The 18,553-nt window shown below is 47.1% G+C and overlaps 1 protein-coding gene across 6 annotated transcripts in view; it reads right to left on the bottom strand.

The window, feature by feature from the left end:
* Nucleotides 1–18,553, bottom strand: part of dgkh (diacylglycerol kinase, eta) — an 857,220-nt gene that overhangs the window by 285,856 nt on the left and 552,811 nt on the right. For all 6 annotated transcript variants that reach the window (XM_072514377.1, XM_072514378.1, XM_072514379.1 and 3 more), the window contains one exon: nt 10,053–10,159. In XM_072514377.1, coding sequence (XP_072370478.1) covers nt 10,053–10,159 — 107 coding nt within the window. The remainder of the gene's footprint in view (nt 1–10,052; nt 10,160–18,553) is intronic.

Below are 18,553 nucleotides of genomic sequence, written 5' to 3' on the forward strand. Positions count from 1 at the left end.
GGTACATACTTATCAAGGATACACAGTAGCTGTTCCTTGAACAAGCTCCACATTTCCATTGTGCCCATCCCCTGCAGTTTTCCTCTCCATCCGATGCATCCCAAGTCTTGCCTCATCGCATCATAATTGCCTTTCCCCCAGATATAACTCTTGCCCTGCGGTATATACCTATCCCTTTCCATCACTAAAGTCAACGTAATCGAATTGTGGTCACTATCACCAAAGTGCTCACCTACCTCCAAATCTAACACCTGTCCTGGTTCATTACCCAGTACCAAATCCAATATGGCTTCGCCTCTCGTTGGCCTATCTACATACCGTGTCAGGAAACCCTCCTGCACACATTGGACAAAAACGGACCCATCTAAAGTACTCGAACTATAGCGTTTCCAGTCAATATTTGGAAAGTTAAAGTCCCCCATGACAACTACACTGTTACTTTCGCTCCTATCCAGAATCATCTTTGCAATCCTTTCCTCTGCAACTCTGGAACTTTTCAGAGGCCTATAGAAAACCCCTAACAGGGTGACCTCTCCTTTACTGTTTCTAATCTCAGCCCATACTACCTCAGTAGACGAGTCCTCATCAAACGTGCTTTCTGCCACCGTAATACTGTCCTTGACTAACAATGCCGCCCCTCCCCCTCTTTTGCCACCTTCCCTGAGCTTACTGAAATATCTAAACCCCGGCACCTGCAACAACCATTCCTGTCCCTGCTCTATCCATGTCTCCGAAATGGCCACAACATCGAAGTCCCAGGTACCAAGTTCACCCACCTTATTCCGGATGCTCCTGGCATTGAAGAAGACACACTTTAAACCACCTTCCTGCCTGCCGGTACACTCCTGCAACTTTGAAACCTTACTCATGACCTCACTACTCTCAACCTTCTCTATACTGGAGCTACAATTCAGGTTTCCAAGCCCCTGCTGAACTAGTTTAAACCCTCCCGAAGAGCATTAGCAAATTTCCCCCCCCCCAGGATATTGGTACCCCTCTGGTCCAGGTGTAGACCATCCCGTTTGTAGAGTTCCCACCTACCCCAGAATGAGCCCCAATTATACAGGAATCTGAAACCCTCCCTCCTGCACCATCCCTGTAGCCACGTGTTCAACTGCTCTCTCTCCCTATTCCTCGTCTTGCTAGCACGTGGCACAGGTAACAACCCAGAGATAATAACTCGATTTGTCCTCGATCTAAGTTTCCACCCTAGCTCCCCGAATTCCTGCCTTACATCCCTATCCCCTTTCCTACCTATGTCGTTGGTACCTATGTGGACCATGACTTGGGGCTGCTCCCTCTCCCCCTTAAGGATCCCGAAAACACGATCCGAGACATACGTACTGAATGACAACCCAAAGCCAGATAATGATTCTTTCTGTTTCTTATCTGCCAAAAACAGAGCTCTTTAAAGCAATGTTTTTTTTAAAAAGTATTATAGGAAAGTATTGCACTCAAATCTGAAGTGGATTTATCTTATTTGGTGCTGTGTGTATGAGTTGATCAAGGTTTTTCAAAAACCTGAAGCTAGTTCGAAAATCAATATCTAATCACTTGAGTGGGTCATGGAAATTTACAGTATCACTTTATTCAAACAAATCACTCAAAAAAGTTACATGAAATACATTTCCCCCTTGAAACATATTTGAGCAGTTACTTGGCTTGTCTCTACAGATTGGTAGTGCCATGGGTACAATTAATGACCACTTGCAGCCTGGGAAAACCAGCCAAGGCTGCAAAGTCGAAGGCTCTCTAGTTGACAAGTGTTGTTGAATTGTTGAGCACAGTAAAACACGATATCTGTGAAAATAGTGATGTTCTGCAGGCTGCGTGAAATGACCCAGAGATCAAAAGGTTTAGTACCACTGTGACCTTTAAGGTTACAGGCACCGTATAACCACCCACACAATTGGACACGATCTCAAGCTCAAGCAGTCACTCACGAAAGGCGATATCCGGGCTGGGAGGTTTGCCAGTGTCACTCGGGAGGATTTAAACTAATATGGCAAGGGGGTGGGAACCAGAGTATTAGCTTAGAAGGTGTCATAACTGACAAGGTGCGGCGGTGGTGGGAAGGAGTAAAGTGGGTTAGGATGGAGGATGAATCTTGTAAGGGGTCTAGTTTGAGGGCTATGATGGCGGCAGCAGTGCCAATGGCTCCGAGTAGGTATTCAAGGAGCCCGGTGATGCAGTCCATGATGAAGATATGGAATCAGTTGAGGAGGCATTTTAGGGTGGAAGGGATGTCGGTGCGAGAATCATGAGTTTGAACCGGGGGGCGGGATGGATAGCGTGTGGACGGAAGTGGGGCTGGTCAAGGTGAGGGACCTGTATTTGGAGGAAGAGTTCACCAGTCTGGAGGAGCTAAGGGAGAGGGTAGAGTTGCCGAGGGGGACTGAGTTCAGGTATCTGCAGGTTACTTTGCGCACAAGGTCTGGAGGGGGTCCCTAGGTTGCCGGGATACACCCTCCTGGAGTGACTGCTGCTCCCGGATGTGGAAGGCGAGGGAAAAATTGGGGATACAGACAAGTGGCTGGGCGAGCAGCGAGGCGAGCGGGTGGTGAAGATCAAAGAGAAATGGGAAGAGGAGTTGGGAGGGGAGATCAATTGGGGAGCATGGAGTGAGGCACTGCGTAGGGTAAACGGGACCTCCTCATGTGCAAGGATGAGCCTGATACAGTTTAAGGTGGTGCATAGATTGCATATGACTCGGGCGAGAATGAGTGGGTTCTTTCAGGGAGTAGCAGATGAGTGTGAGAGGTGTGGGCTGGGGCCAGCAACTAACACGCACGTGTTTTGGGATTGCAAAAAAATTGGGAAGATTCTGGGCGGGAGTGTTCGCGGCCTTAGCCAGGATAGTGGTGGAGGTGGAGGACCCGGATCCTTTGGTGGCGATATTTGGGGTCTCAAGAAAAGCCGGAGCTAATGGAGAGGAGGAAGGCCGATGTTGTGGCCTTCACCTCTTATTGCACGGCGGCAAATTTTGCTGGAGTGGCGGTCGGCATCGCCACTGTGGATAGCGGCTTGGCTGGGTGATCTTTAGGACTTCCTGCGGTTGGAGAAGATAAAGTATGAATTAAGGGGCTCTTCAGGGGGGTTTGAGGAAAGATGGCGGATGTTTGTGACCGTGTTTGAGGGGCTGTTCATCGCCGGGTGGGGGGGGTGAAAAGAGGAGTAATCAGACAGACTGTACAGTTGATTGTAGGGAAGGATGTTTCCCGGGGTGTTTGTTCGCTGTAACCTGTTTTGATACATGTTTGTAATGAAATATATATTTTTTTAAAGATGTCATAACTGAAGGGGAAATAGAGAACAAAAATAAGAGAACAACATCACCCTCAGGCAAAGCAAAAAAGGTGACAAGTGTGAGAAGGGAGGTGGTCAATGCAGGACTGAGGGCAGTGTACCTAAATGCGTGCAGTATACGGAACAATCTAAATGAGCTTGTTGCATGCATTGAAATTGGCTAGTGCGATATTGTGGCATCACAGAGACGTGGCTGCAAGGGGATCAGGGCTGGGATCTAAATATACAAGAATATACGTCCTATTGAAAGGACAGCAGATGGGCAAAGGGGGCAGGGCTGCATTGTTGGTAAGGAATGAAGTTAAATCGATAGCAAGGAGCAATATAGGATCAGAAGGCATAGAATCTCTGGGGGTAGAGTTAAAGAATCACAAAAGGTAAAAAGACCCTGATGGGAGTTATGTACAAGCCCCCTGGCAGTAGTCAGGATGTGGGGCAGAAAATAAATCAGGAAATAGAGAAAGCATGTAAAAAAGGCAACATCACAATAATCATGGGGGACTTCAATATGCACGTGGACTGGGAAAATCAGGTTAGTAGTGAATCCCAAGAAAAGGAATATGTGGAATGTCTAAGAGATGTTTTTTTGGAACAGCTTGTGGTAGAGCCCACTAGGGAACAGGCAATTTTGGATTTGGTGATGTGTAATGACGCAGACTTGATTAGGGATGTTAAGGTGAAGGAACCCTTAGGGGGCAGTGACCACAACATGATAGAATTTACCTTGCAGTTTGAGAGGGAAAGGTGGAGTCAGATGTAACGGTATTATAATTAAATAAGAGTAACTACAAAGACGCGAGGGAGGAGCTGGCCAGAGTTGATTGTAAAAGGAGACTAGCAGGGAAGACAGTGGAACAGCAATGGCAGGAGTTTGGGGGGATTATTCGGGAGGCACAGCAGAAATTCATCCCAAGGAGGAGGAAACATGCCACAGGGAGGACAAGGTATCCATGGCTGACGAGGGAAGTCAAGCACAGCATAAAAGCAAAAGAAAAAGCATACAAAGTGGCAAGGATTAGTGGGGAGGCAGAGAATTGGGAATCCTTTAAAAGTGAGCAGAGGACAACTAAAAAAGCAATGAGAGGGAAGAAGATGAAATCTTTCAATATATAAAAGGTAAGAGAGAGGCAAAAATAGACATTGGACCATTGAAAAACGTGGCTGGAGAAGTAATAATAGGAAACAAAGAAATGGCAGATGAACTGAATTGTTACTTTGCATCAGTCTTCACGGTGGAAGACACCAGTGGGATTCCAGAGCTCCAGGAGAATCAGGGGGCAGAGGAGAGTGCAGTGACCATTACTAAGGAGAAGGTTCGGGGAAAACTGAAAGGTCTGAAGGTGGATAAGTCACCTGGACCAGATGGGCTACACCCCAAGGTCCGCAAAAAGATAGTTGAGGAGATTGTGGTGGCATTGGTGGTGATCTTTCAGGAATCACTGGAGGCAGGAAGGTCCCAGAAGACTGGAAAGTGGCTCATGTAACACCACTGCTTAAGAAGGGGGGGAGGCAGAAGACAGGATATTATAGGCTGGTTAGCCTGACTTCGGTCATTGGTAAGATTTTAGAGTCCATTAGTAAAGATGAGATCACGGGATACTTGGTATCCGTGCATGGCAAAATAGGACTGAGTCAGCACAGCTTTGTCAAAGGGAGGTCATGTCTGACAAATCTGTTAGAGTTCTTTGAGGAGGCAACAAGGAAGTTAGACAAAGGAGAACCAGTGGACGTGATTTATTTAGATTTCCAGGTGCCACAAGGTGCCACATAGGAGATTGTTAAATAAATTAAGAACACATTGTGTTAAGGGTAAGATCCTGGCATGGATAGGGGATTGACTGACTGGAGGAAGGCAGACAGTGGGGATAAAGGGGTCTTTTTCAGGATGGCAGCCAGTGACTAGTGGTGTACCTCAGGGGTCTGTGCTGGGACCACAACTTTTCACATTATACACTAATGATCTGGAAGAAGGAACTGAAGGCACTTGCTGAGTTTGCAGATGATACAAAGATCTGTAGAGGGACAGGTAGTATTGAGGAAGCAAGGGGGCTGCAGAAGGACTTGGACAGGCTAGGGGAGTGGGCAATGAAGTGGCAAATGAAATACAATGTGGAAAAGTGTGAGGTTATGCACTTTTGAAGGAGAAATTTAGGCATAGACTATTTTCCAAATGGGGAAATGCTTCGGAAATCAGAAGCACAAAGGGACCTGGGAGTTCTTGTTCATGATTCTCTTAAGATTAACGTGCAGGTTCAGTCGGCAGTTAGGAAGGCAAGTGCAATGTTAGCATTCATGTCAAGGGGGCTAGAATACAACACCAGGGATGTACTTCTGAGGCTGTATAAGGTTCTGGTCAGACCCCATTTAGAGTATTGTGTGCAGTTTTGGACCCCGTATCTAAGGAAGGACGTGCTGGCCTTGGAAAGGGTCAAGAGGAGGTTCACAAGAATGATCCCTGGAATGAACAGCTTGTCGTATGAGGAACAGTTGAGGACTCTGGGAGTGTACTGGTTGGAGTTTAGCAGGATGAGGGGGGATCTTATTGAAAGTTACAGGATACTGCGAAGCCTGGATAGAGTAGACGTGGAGAGGATCTTTCCACTTGTAGGAAAAGCTAGAACCAGAGGACACCATCTCAGACAAAAGGGATTATCCTTTGAAACAGAGATGAGGAGGAATTTCTTGAACCAGATGGTAGTGAATCTGTGGAATGCTTTGCCGCAGAGGCTGTGGAGGCCAAATCACTGAATGTCTTTAAGTCAGAGATAGATAGGTTCTTGATTAATAAGGGGATCAGGGGTTATAGGGAGAAGGCAGGAGAATGGGGATGAGAAAAATATCAGCCATGATTGAATGGCGGAGCAGACCCGATGGGCCGAGTGGCCTAATTCTGCTCCTATGACCTATGGTCTTATGGTCACTGATGATCTGTCATTTGCCGATATCTCATAGGCACCCTATAAATGCAACTGGAATGGCATGCCCTCCGCCCGCAGCTGTGTGCCTGTTGCAGCCTGCATTCTGCAGCCCCTCGCTCCTCAGCAGCTTGGCCTCCTTCCTCCAAATCCTGCTCTCCTGCCTTTCTGGTTAACTGGCCTCCTGCTTCTCCCCCTCACTAAAGGAGGGATCTCCCAAAGAATATACTATCCCCATAGCGACCGGTTCTCAGCACCAGTGGTGTAACAATGAAAGATTAGTTATCAACAAATTTGCGGACAGCGTAATAAGGTTTAGCCGTAATTGCGTCCAGAAATTCATGCACGGCAAAAATTTCCAAATGACGTGCATGTCAGCAGCTGTTAAAAGTCAGGCATGGACCCACCAGGAGACTCGGAGAAGAAAAAAACGAGCTTCCCACGGGGTGTGATTCACATGCACGCACGCAGCATATTATCACTTTGGGAACATATTGTTGCAATCAATTGGACTGCTAAAAACTAAAACGGGCACTAATTAGATAACTCAAATGCTGGGTTGGCTGTCGATTTTGGAGTCCATATTATTCAGCGCTGGTATAATGATGCAGGTTCATGACCCAACACTACCACGCCAGATATTCAGATATTACACTTCAGTGGGACTACTGCAGCTCCATATCGGCATGCAAAATTAATTTGATATTTCTGCTTCTGTCCCCGACACTTACAGCCTTGCAATATGAACCCCATTATCATTTCAGTTCGATGGAGGAATTTCTGGAGAAGCAGCTCTATGTGCTTGAATTGTGTAAAATCATTATAAGGGAACATGTGAAGAAATGCAGATATCCCAGTTCCACATACTTTAACTCTCTGCAACATCTTGGGAGACATCTAAATCAGTGTGACAATCTCATGGTGCCGGGCAGAGATAAGATGGGTTTTGGCCCTTTCATTTTGGAGGAAAGGGAAAGTGGGTATTCAAGGCAAAGGCTCTGTTAGGGGGAGGAGAAAGGGAGAGGGAGATGGTGCACATGGAAGTTACAACACCAAAGTAGACTGGTCAGCCTATCCTGTCCACGTTGGGCTCCACTCTTCATGTGGGAAAATAGTTTTAATCACATTTACTTGACCCATATCGTTCATTCAGCTTTCTAATCTTTTTTTTAATAATATATTTTATTAAAGTTTTCAAACACAATTTTCCCCCTTACAAATCAAAAAAAAAGGTAACATGATAACTGCAATATAACATTGTTTAACTAACATGGTAAACTAACCAAATAACACGAAGTAATACTCCCCCCCCCGCCCCCTCTCCCCCTCCAAAAACCCAAACAATTTACCCCCCCCCCCCCCCCCCCCCCCCCCGGGTTGCTGCTGCTGGCCATCCATCTTCCCTCTAACGTTCCGCTAGGTAGTCGAGGAACGGTTGCCACCGTCTGGTGAACCCTTGAGCCGATCCTCTCAGCGCAAACTTCATCTGCTCTAGTTTTATGAACCCCGCCATATCGTTTATCCAGGCCTCCAGTCCGGGGGGTTTTGCTTCCTTCCACACGAGTAAAATCCTACGCCGGGCTACTAGGGACGCAAAGGCCCCGACATCGGCCTCTTTTGCCTCCTGCACTCCCGGCTCATCCGCTACTCCAAATATAGCTAACCCCCAGCCTGGCTTGACCCGGACCTTCACCACCTTCGAGATCACTCCCGTCACTCCCCTCCAATACCCCTCCAGTGCCGGACACAGCCAAAACATGTGTGTGTGGTTCGCCGGGCTTCCCCCGCACCTCCCACACTTGTTCTCCACTCCGAAGAACCTGCTCAACCTTGCTCCCGTTATGTGTGCTCTATGCAGCACCTTAAATTGGATCAGGCTAAGCCTGGCACACGAGGAAGAGGAATTTACCCTGCGTAGGGCATCAGCCCACAAACCCTCCTCAATCTCCTCCCCGAGCTCTTCTTCCCATTTTCCCTTCAGTTCGCCCACCAACTCCTCCCCCTCTTCTCTCATCTCCCGGTATATCTCTGACACTTTGCCCTCCCCGACCCACACCCCGAAAGCACCCTGTCCTGGATCCCTTGTGTCGGGAGCAGCGGAAATTCTCTCACCAGTTGTTTCGTGAACGCTCTCACCTGCATATATCTAAAGAAATTTCCCCGGGGCAGCGCATACTTTTCCTCAAGCGCTCCCAAGCTCGCAAACGTCCCGTCTATAAATAAATCTCCCACTCTCCTGATTCCTACTCGGTGCCAGCTCTGGAATCCTCCGTCCAGCCTCCCTGGGGCAAACCTATGGTTGTTCCTGATCGGGGACCACACCGAGGCTCCCAGCACACCCCTCTGTCGCCTCCATTGCCACCAGATACGTAATGTTGCCGCCACCACTGGGTTCGTGGTAAATTTTTTTGGGGAGAGCGGTAGTGGGCGCCGTCACCAGCGCTTTTAAACTCATCCCTTTGCAGGACTTCATCTCCAACCTTTTCCACGCCGCTCCCTCTCCCTCTATCATCCATTTACGAATCATCGCCACGTTGGCGGCCCAGTAGTAGTCGCCCAAATTCGGCAACGCCAGTCCCCCTCTGTCTCTGCAACGTTGTAGGAACCCCCTCCTTACCCTCGGGGCCTTCCCTGCCCACACGAAGCTCGTGATGCTCCTATCTATTTTTTTTTAAAGAAGGCCTTAGTGTCAGCTATCTAATCTAATCCTAAATGTTGAGATTCTGTCTCAACCATCGACCTTGGAAGAGACAACATCACAACGTCTGGTGGAGAAATCTCTCCTGCCATGCACCCTTAATCTTGCATCTAGGAGTTTCCAGGATTTGTCACATCATGCCCTTCTCCAACATCATAATCAATATTTTTCTTTATTCTTTAATGGGATGTGGGCGTCGCTGGCAAGGCCAGCATTTGAACTGAGTGGCTTGTTAGACAGAGGACAATTATAATAATAATAATCTTTACTGTCACAAGTAGGCTTACATTAACATTGCAATGAAGCCACTGTGAAAAGCCCCTAGTCGCCACATTCCGGCACCTGTTCGGGTACACAGAGGGAGAATTGAGAATGTCCAATTCACCTAACAGTACGTCTTTCGGGACTTGTGGGAGGAAACCGGAGCACCCGGAGGAAACCCACTAAAGACACGGGGAGAACGTGCAGACTCTACACAGACAGTGGCCCAAGCCGGGAATCGAACATGGGACCCTGGAGCTGTGAAGCAACAGTGCTAACCAGTGCGCTACCAATTAAGAGTCAATCACATAGATGTGGATCAGGGGTCACATGTAGGCCCGACCAGGTAAGGATGGCAGATTTCCTGTCCGAAAGTACATAATGAACCAGATAGATTTTTACGGGGCAGATGGGGGCAGCACGGTAGCACAGTTGCTAGCACTGTGGTTTCACAGCGCCAGGGTCCCAGGTTCGATTCCCCGCTGGGTCACTGTCTGTGCGGAGTCTGCACGTTCTCCCCGTGTCTGCATGGGTTTCCTCTGGGTGCTCCGGTTTCCTAAAACATTTTACAGCCAAAGAAGTACTTTTGAAGTGTAGTCATGATTAGAATGTAGAACATGCGGCAGCCAATTTATGTGCAGCACGCTTATGTGAACAGTAATATGATGATAGCCAGATCACCAGTTTTAGTGGTTAGCTGAACAATGGATGTTTGTCAGAACTTCTCTTCTCATTGGGAACATTTCCCACAAGGAGCACTCTATACATCCTCCAAGCCCTAGCATCTTATCTATAACCGAAAATACCTTTGCACTCAAGACAGCAGATAGGTGGCCCATGGAGATGGTCATTCTTCAACTCTTCATACCTACCCCATCCTCATCCTCGATGATATCTTTTCCTATTGATGCCAGGGTTGTCCACTTGCAATTATTGATTGCCCTCACAGCACATCTCTTATGAGCTTTGAACTTACAAACTGCAAAAGAGACAAAGACACATCTGAGTACTGAATACGTCACTGTAGAGCGTTTCACCACTCATCCATGCAAGAATGTGATACGGCTAATTGTAAGTAAAACAAATAAATATTTGCATTGATTATAAATGAGACCACAGAGTGGTTACAGTACAGAAGGTCGTTCAGCCCGTCTTCTCTGCGGTGGCTTTCCAAAAGAGCAATGAATTTTGTGCCACCACTCCCTATCTCCCCATAGATCTGCACATTCTTCCTTTTCAGATAACAATCAAATTCCCTCTTGAAGGCCTCAATTGAATTTGTCTCAACCACACCTCCAGGCAGTGCATGCCTCATTCTAACCAGATTATCACGTCTCCATTGCTTCTTCTGCCAATTACTAGAAATATGTGTCCTTCAAACAATGGAAACAGTTTCTCCCTATCTACTCTGTCCAGACAGCTCATGATTTTGAATACCTCTATCAAGTGTCCTCTCGGCCCTCTCTTCTCCAAGGAAAACTATCCCAGCTTCTCCAATCTAGCTTTATAATTGAAGGTCCTCATCCCTGCAACCAGCCCTGTGAATCTTTTCTGCACTGTCTCTAATGCCTCCACAGCCCTCCTCAAGCGGGGTGCCCATAATGTGACTTCATACTCCAGCTCAGACTGAATTATATTGTTCTATACAAGTTTAATATAACTCGTTTGTTTTTGCACTCAATGTGCCAATTAATAAACGGCAAGATGATTTAAGCTTTATTAACCACTCTGTAACACGTCCTCCACCTGTACACTGTGGCTGCAAAAATGTGCAATTAAGATGTCATATATGTGAGATCATTGTTATTTCAAACCATGCTTATGTTTAAAAGGAGAAGCCTAATAGGTTTGTGTTATGATTTCTGCTGAGTAGATAATGAAAGACATTAGGCACGATTTAATGGCCATGTTGTGCTTCAGTGAGAGCACGATGAGGCTGTTCGATTGTGGGAGAAGTCAAAATGACACCCGCGCCAGGTGTCGATCGGTTTGCGATCTAACCCACCCCCTCCCTCAGCGTCCCCCCTCCTCCCGCTCCCCCTCACACCCCCGCCCCCCCCTCCCTCTCTGCTCCCACCCTGTTCCATTCTCCCAGGGTCTATGTAACAACATTCCAGGGTGATGGAACTGTCAGCGGGTCATGGCGAGGGCGTGATGATAACCCACTGAAAGCTGAGCGCTGGTGCTCGTCAATCTATGCCATAGTCCGACTCCTGCCTTACCGTTGAGGGTTCGTTCATGCCCATCACCTATATGTGGTGTGCCTGGGGGTGGGAGGCATCCAGGACCTCCATGCCCAGGGGGCTGGTGCACGTCAGAACAAATTGCCAGAGGCATCATGTTTCTGGAATGCAACTTTTTTAATGCTACACATATGTGCCTCCAACTACCCCATACACCCGATGGTGTGGCCCCACCTTCCCGCCCCTACCAACCCCTCCCCCCATCACACCCTCCCCGTTACCCCAATCCTCCTCCCTCCCATGCCGTCTCAATGATCCTCAACCTGCTTAACCTTCTGTGTTCTACCGCTATGCCTAGATGTATTCACGCATTGCTGGCGCTATCTCCTGCACCCATAGTCTCTGACATCCCCATCTGAATATCACGTCGGCACCCTAGCATATGCGTCAGCTCTGGGTAAGCCTGGTCCAGAGGCTCAGCATCTGACTGGGAGTCTGCTGGGTCCTTTCTGCGATGGTGGTAGCTTTGAGCTAGGCTGAGCGTCCCCTCTTTGTGTTTTTGTCCCTCTCCTTCTCTTCATCCTCAAGTGCATTGTGTTGCTTCTTATCCTGAGCTGGCCTGGTGGCTCAGTGAGGGGGGTTTCCCTGGTTGTACCGATGGAGGGAATCAGCCCTCCCCTGTAAGGTGCCGAATTGTTGGATGTTTGGTGCTTCTTCTTCTCGGGCTGGAGTAATTATCCTCTTTCTATTAGTATGTGTGGGGATGGTGCATTTCCTGCAAGGGATTGGAAAGCTTTGAACTTGGCAGGTGTGCTGGTTTTCGAAACAAACCTGTTGGACTTTAACCTGGTGTTGTAAGACTTCTTACTGTGCTCACCCCAGTCCAACGCCGGCACCTCCACATCATGGTTTTTGGAGTGTGCTGGAGGTCATGGGTTATAGTCTCTTGCATGTCGGTTGGTGCTGCTCTACAACAGGCCCAGTTTTGTGGCTATTATCTTGTTGTCCTGAGGAGCTCAGGATGTCCCTCTTGGAGGGGGCTTGCAGGGCATCTTGGAGGCTGTGCTGTGTTTCTCTGGTGCATGGGGGCCTGGGAATGGACCATGTTTTGTGCCTTGGTGGATATCCGGTCACACATTCTAACCCCCCCCAACCAACACCCCGGAGTTGTGACACCTTCTTGTTTATTGAGTGGACTCTTCTTAATTGGTGGTGTCACAATACCCTGGGCTAGTGCATAGTTAATTCCTGCCACACTTGACCTGGAGTTGCAGCACCAGTGCACTTAGATTTATTTAAATACCCGAGGCCTTTGGATAAGTCCGATCAACTACAGTCACCAGGTAAAATACGAGTAACGTTTTATTATGAACAAGATTTTTAAGTAAATTGACAGAAAATATAGCTGGCGACCCAGTACCCATTTCTCAACCTCGCCTCCCCCCCTTTTTAAACCTGGCCCACTCTAAAACCACGTGGAGGAGAAAGGGTGGTGGAAAGCGAAAGAAAATGTTCATTTCATAATAATATTATAATAATCTTTATTATTGTCACAAGTACGCTGACATTAACACGGCAATAAAGTTACTGTGACAATCCCCTAGTCGCCACACTTGTTCGGGTACATTGAGGGAGAATTTAGAATGTCCGAGGGAGAATTTAGAATGTCCAATTTACCTAACAACATGTCTTTCGGGATTTGTGGGAGGGAAGCAGAGCAGCCGGAGGAAACCTACGCAGGCACGGGGAGAACGCGCAGACTCCGCACAGACCGTGACCAAAGCCAGGAATCGAACCCGGGACCCTGGCGCTGTGAAGCAACATTGCTAACCGCAGGGATGCTTCTAGTCAATGTCTTTCTCTGAAGTTCAGGTTCCTGGTTTGGTACTTCCTGGGCTGGATTCTCCGCCCCACCGCACCACATTTCTGCCCTCACCCGCCGGTGGGATTCTCCGTTATGCCGGCCGGTCAATGGCGTTTCCCCACGCCGTCGGGAAACCCCCGGGCGCCGGCAAAACGGAGAATGATGCCGGCGGAGAATCCCGCCCACTTTCTTCCAGGCTTGATTTGATCTTCTTAGGCACAGTTGTCTACCTTCCCTGCAGACTCAGCATCGTTTCAGGTTCACAGCAAAGGATATGCTACACACTCGGTGCTTTCAGCACAATAGATCAGTACTTTTACTTCAGCCCCGAGAACAACAAGCTGCTGACTTTCATACATTTACAAGATTTTCCGCTTCTACCAATTGACATCATACAGCAGAGAGAGAAAACATCTCCCTTTACTTCTGAGGTCTGCTTACGTCTGGAAGGTTCTCTAAGAAATGTCACCCAGCAGGAACCAATCACTCGTTGTTGTCAGGCGGATAACTGTCCCTGGCCAACCCATTGGTTGCCAGTTAACCAATCAAACAGATCCCCTCCAAAACCGGTTCCTCCCGTCTACTTGGTGCTGGCTTCCTCTTCTCCCAAACACAATGCCTGAGATTATAATATCCTGGCAAACAGGCCGTTTTAAACTTTGGGTCTTCTGCTTTCTTCTCTCTACTTGGGCATATGCCAATTATTGATCCAGGGACCAAAATAATAAAATAAATAGGAACAAAGGAAATAGACAAAAAGGACATTTACAGTGGGTGTTGGAAGGGAGCCAGGAAGGCATGGGGTCGGATCCTAATCCTAGTTGTCAGATGGGTTAAGTTTTGGTCGTGTTCGTTCTTCCTTTCCTTTTCTCTCTGGAGGGTCTGAAGGTTTGACATCTGGCGGGTTAGTTCTGGTAGTTTTAGCTCTTCTCTTCTTTCTTTCTTTTCTCCCTTAGGAGGCCCAGAGGTTTGACCATCATCCAAACATGTATTTGTTGCCAGTCCTCTGTTCACAATTGTATGGAATGGTTTTATTTCTGCCTTGGCCTGTACTGGGATTTAGTGGTGTTGTGCAGCATGTATGTAATGCCCCTTAGATCTGGGGTTTTCATGTAACTTTTCTTGTTTTTGTAAGGGTGGGATGACAAATTTGTTCTTGGTTCCTATATGGGTGTACATCCGGTCTGATATCCAGAAAGAGGCGGCTGTGATAGGCCATTGGCGCTGCTGGAGTTGAAGGTGATTTAAGTTGGTGTGCGCCTGATCATGGCACAGGAAGTTTATCCTGATGTCTCATGATGATTGCGGCTTATGCGGCATGAGAATGTGTGCACCGATTTTTCAAGTTTTCATGATCTTATCCTGTTTCTCTCTCGGTCCCTTGTGGGCTGTATGAGTATTTGTTGTCGAATGATTGTATCGAGCCAGTTGTGACTTTGTTCTCCTGTTCCACTCTGCACTCATGTATGTTAAGCCCGGTTTTATTTGCTTATGGCAATGTATTATTTTTTTAAAACTTTGTTGCGCTATTCTCTAAAATGTAAAATTTCAATAAATATACTTTTAAAAAAATGTATCCCCCAGTTTTAGTCTCTCCCAAAAGAGGGAATATCCTCTCAGCATCCACCGGTCAAGTCTCCTCAGGAAGCGTAGAAAGTTGATGCCACAGAAGGAGTCTGCCCATCGTGTCTGCGCCGACTGAAAAACGAGCCACCCAGCCTAATCCCACTTTCCAACATTTGGTCCGTAGCCCTGCAGGTTATGGTGCTGGAGGTACAAATCCACACACCATTTCAATGAGTGGAGGGTTTCTGCCTCAACTACGCTGTCAGGCAGTGAGTTCCAGAATCCTCCACAATCCTCATCGGCCTTCTAAACCTTCTACTAATCATTTTAAATTTATGCCCCTTAGTCACGGATGTCTGTTCAGGGAAACATGCCCTTCCCATCCACTCTATTCAGGCCCCTCACAATGTTGTACATCCCAATAAAATCTTCTCTCAGCCTCCTCTGATCCACTGAGAACAACTCCAGCCTATCCAATCTCTCCTCATAGCTGCAATTGTCCAGTTCTGGTAACATTCTTGAAAATCTCCTGTGTACCCTCTCTAATGCAGTTTACAACAGTTACGTCCTTTCTGTAATTATGTTACTAGAACTGTACACAAGTACCAGTTGTGGCCCAACTAATATTTTGTATAGTTCCAGCATAAACTCCCTGCTCTTACATTCCACGGCTTTGCGAATAAAGGAAAGGATTCTACATGTCACCTTAACCACGTTATCAACCTGTCCTGCTACCTTCAGAGATCTGTGAACATTCACTCCCTCTACATCTCTCCGTGTTCTCTCATTAATCATGTATTCCTTTACCTTGTTTGACGTCTCCAAATGCATCACCTCACACTTCTCTGGGTTGAATTCCATTTCCCACTTTTCTGCCCACCTGACCAGTCCACTGAGATCCTCCTGCACTCTAAAGCAATCCTCCTCGCTATCCCTTCTGGTCTTGTTTGCAAATGTTTCAATAAGGTCACCTCTCAGTCTTCTAAACTCAAATAGATACAGGCATAATCTGTTCAAATATCCTCATAAGATAACCCTTTCGTCCAGAAATCAGTCAAGTGAACCTTCTCTGAAATGCTTCTAACGCACTAATGTCCTTTCTTAAACAAGCGACCAAAACTGTACACAGTACTAGAGATGTGCTCTCACTAATGTCCTGTACAATTGTAGCAAAAACTTCCCTACTTTTATGTTCCGTTCCTCTTGAAATGGATGATAAAATTCCATTTGCCTTCTAATCATTTGCTGTGACGGCGTACTAACTTTTTTGTGATTCATGAACAAGGACACCCAGATCCCTCTGTAACTCAGAGTTCTGTAATCTCTCTCCATTTAAATAATAAACTGCAGTTCGATTCTTCCTGCAAAGTGAAGAAGTTCACATTTTCCCACATTATATTCCATCCGCCAAATATTTGCCCACTCACTTGTATACATCCCTTTGAAGGCTTCATATGCCCTCTTCACAACTTGCTGTTGTACCTATATTTTTGTCATCTGAAAATTTGGCAACTCATTGAAGCCATTGATATAGATTGGAAATAGTTCAGGCCCTAGCTTGGATATCTGTCATACTCAACTCATTACATTTTGCCAACTCTACAATGACCCATTTATGCTGTTAGCTAGCCAATCCTCTATCCATGAGCTCTTATTTTGCGAAGTCCGCTTTGATGCGTCACCTTGTCAAATGCCTTCTGAACAGTGAAGTACACCACATGTACAAGTTCCCACTTTTCATGCTGCCTGCTACTTCCTCAAAGAATTCTAGTAAATTAGTCAAACACAATTTCCCTTTCACAAAACGATGTTGTCATGCCTGATTGCATTGGGATTTTTAGTGCCCTGCTATAACTTCCTTTATAATAGCCCACCACTTTCATGTTCCCCTCCAAGGCACAAACTACCCTGACTTGGAAATATAATTAACCATTCCTTTGTCGTCATTGAGTCAAAATCTTGGAACTCCTCACCTAACCACACTGAGGGAGTACCAAAGACTGCAGTGATTGAAGAAATAAGAGGGGGAGCAGCCCCAAGTCGTGGTCCACATTGGCACTAACGACATAGGTAGGAAAGGGGACAAGGATGTCAGGCAGGCTTTCAGGGAGCTAGGATGGAAGCTCAGAACTAGAACAAACAGAGTTGTTATCTCTGGGTTGTTGCCCGTGCCACGTGATAGTGAGATGAGGAATAGGGAGAGAGAGCAACTAAACACGTGGCTACAGGGATGGTGCAGGCGGGAGGGATTCAGATTTCTGGATAACTGGGGCTCTTTCTGGGGAAGGTGGGACCTCTACAGACAGGATGGTCTACATCTGAACCTGAGGGGCACAAATATCCTGGGGGGGGGGGGATTTGTTAGTGCTCTTTGGGGGGGTTTAAACTAATGCAGCAGGGGCATGGGAACCTGGATTGTAGTTTTAGGGTAAGGGAGAATGAGAGTATAGAGGTCAGGAGCACAGATTTGACGTCGCAGGCGGGGGCCAGTGTTCAGGTAGGTGGTTTGAAGTGTGTCTACTTCAATGCCAGGAGTATACGAAATAAGGTAGGGGAACTGGCAGCATGGGTTGGTACCTGGGACTTCGATGTTGTGGCCATTTCGGAGACATGGATAGAGCAGGGACAGGAATGGATGTTGCAGGTTCCGGGGTTTAGGTGTTTTAGTAAGCTCAGAGAAGGAGGCAAAAGAGGGGGCGGTGTGGCGCTGCTAGTCAAGAGCAGTATTACGGTGGCGGAGAGGATGCTAGATGGGGACTCATCTTCCGAGGTAGTATGGGCTGAGGTTAGAAACACGAAAGGAGGTCACACTGTTGGGAGTCTTCTATAGGCCTCCAAATAGTTCTAGGGATGTAGAGGAAAGGATGGCGAGGATGATCCTGGATAAGAGCGAAAGTAACAGGGTAGTTATTATGGGAGACTTTAACTTTCCAAATATTGACTGGAAAAGATATAGTTCGAGTACATGAGATGGGTCGTTTTTTGTACAGTGTGTGCAGGAGGGTTTCCTGACACAATATGTTGACAGGCCAACAAGAGGCGAGGCCACGTTGAATTTGGTTTTGGGTAATGAACCAGGCCAGGTGTTGGATTTGGAGGTAGGAGAGCACTTTGGGGACAGTGACCACAATTCGGTGACGTTTACGTTAATGGTGGAAAGGGATAAGTATACACCGCAGGGCAAGAGTTATAGCTGGGGGAAGGGCAATTATGATGCCATTAGACGTGACTTGGGGGGGATAAGGTGGAGAAGTAGGCTGCAAGTGTTGGGCACACTGGATAAGTGGAGCTTGTTCAAGGATCAGCTACTGCGTGTTCTTGATAAGTATGTACCGGTCAGGCAGGGAGGAAGGCGTCGAGCGAGGGAACCGTGGTTTACCAAAGTGGAATCTCTTGTTAAGAGGAAGAAGGAGGCCTATGTGAAGATGAGGTGTGAAGTTTCAGTTGGGGCGATGGATAGTTACAAGGTAGGGAGGAAGGATCTAAAGAGAGAGCTAAGACGAGCAAGGAGGGGACATGAGAAGTATTTGGCAGGTAGGATCAAGGAAAACCCAAAAGCTTTCTATAGGTATGTCAGGAATAAGCGAATGACTAGGGAAAGAGTAGGACCAGTCAAGGACAGGGATGGGAAGTTGTGTGTGGAGTCTGAAGAGATAGGCGAGATACTAAATGAATATTTTTCATCAGTATTCACTCAGGAAAAAGATAATGTTGTGGAGGAGAATGCTGAGACCCAGGCTAATAGAATAGATGGCATTGA

The sequence above is a fragment of the Scyliorhinus torazame genome, chromosome 8 (genome assembly GCF_047496885.1).
Source record: "Scyliorhinus torazame isolate Kashiwa2021f chromosome 8, sScyTor2.1, whole genome shotgun sequence".
Taxonomy (NCBI): Eukaryota; Metazoa; Chordata; class Chondrichthyes; order Carcharhiniformes; family Scyliorhinidae; genus Scyliorhinus; species Scyliorhinus torazame.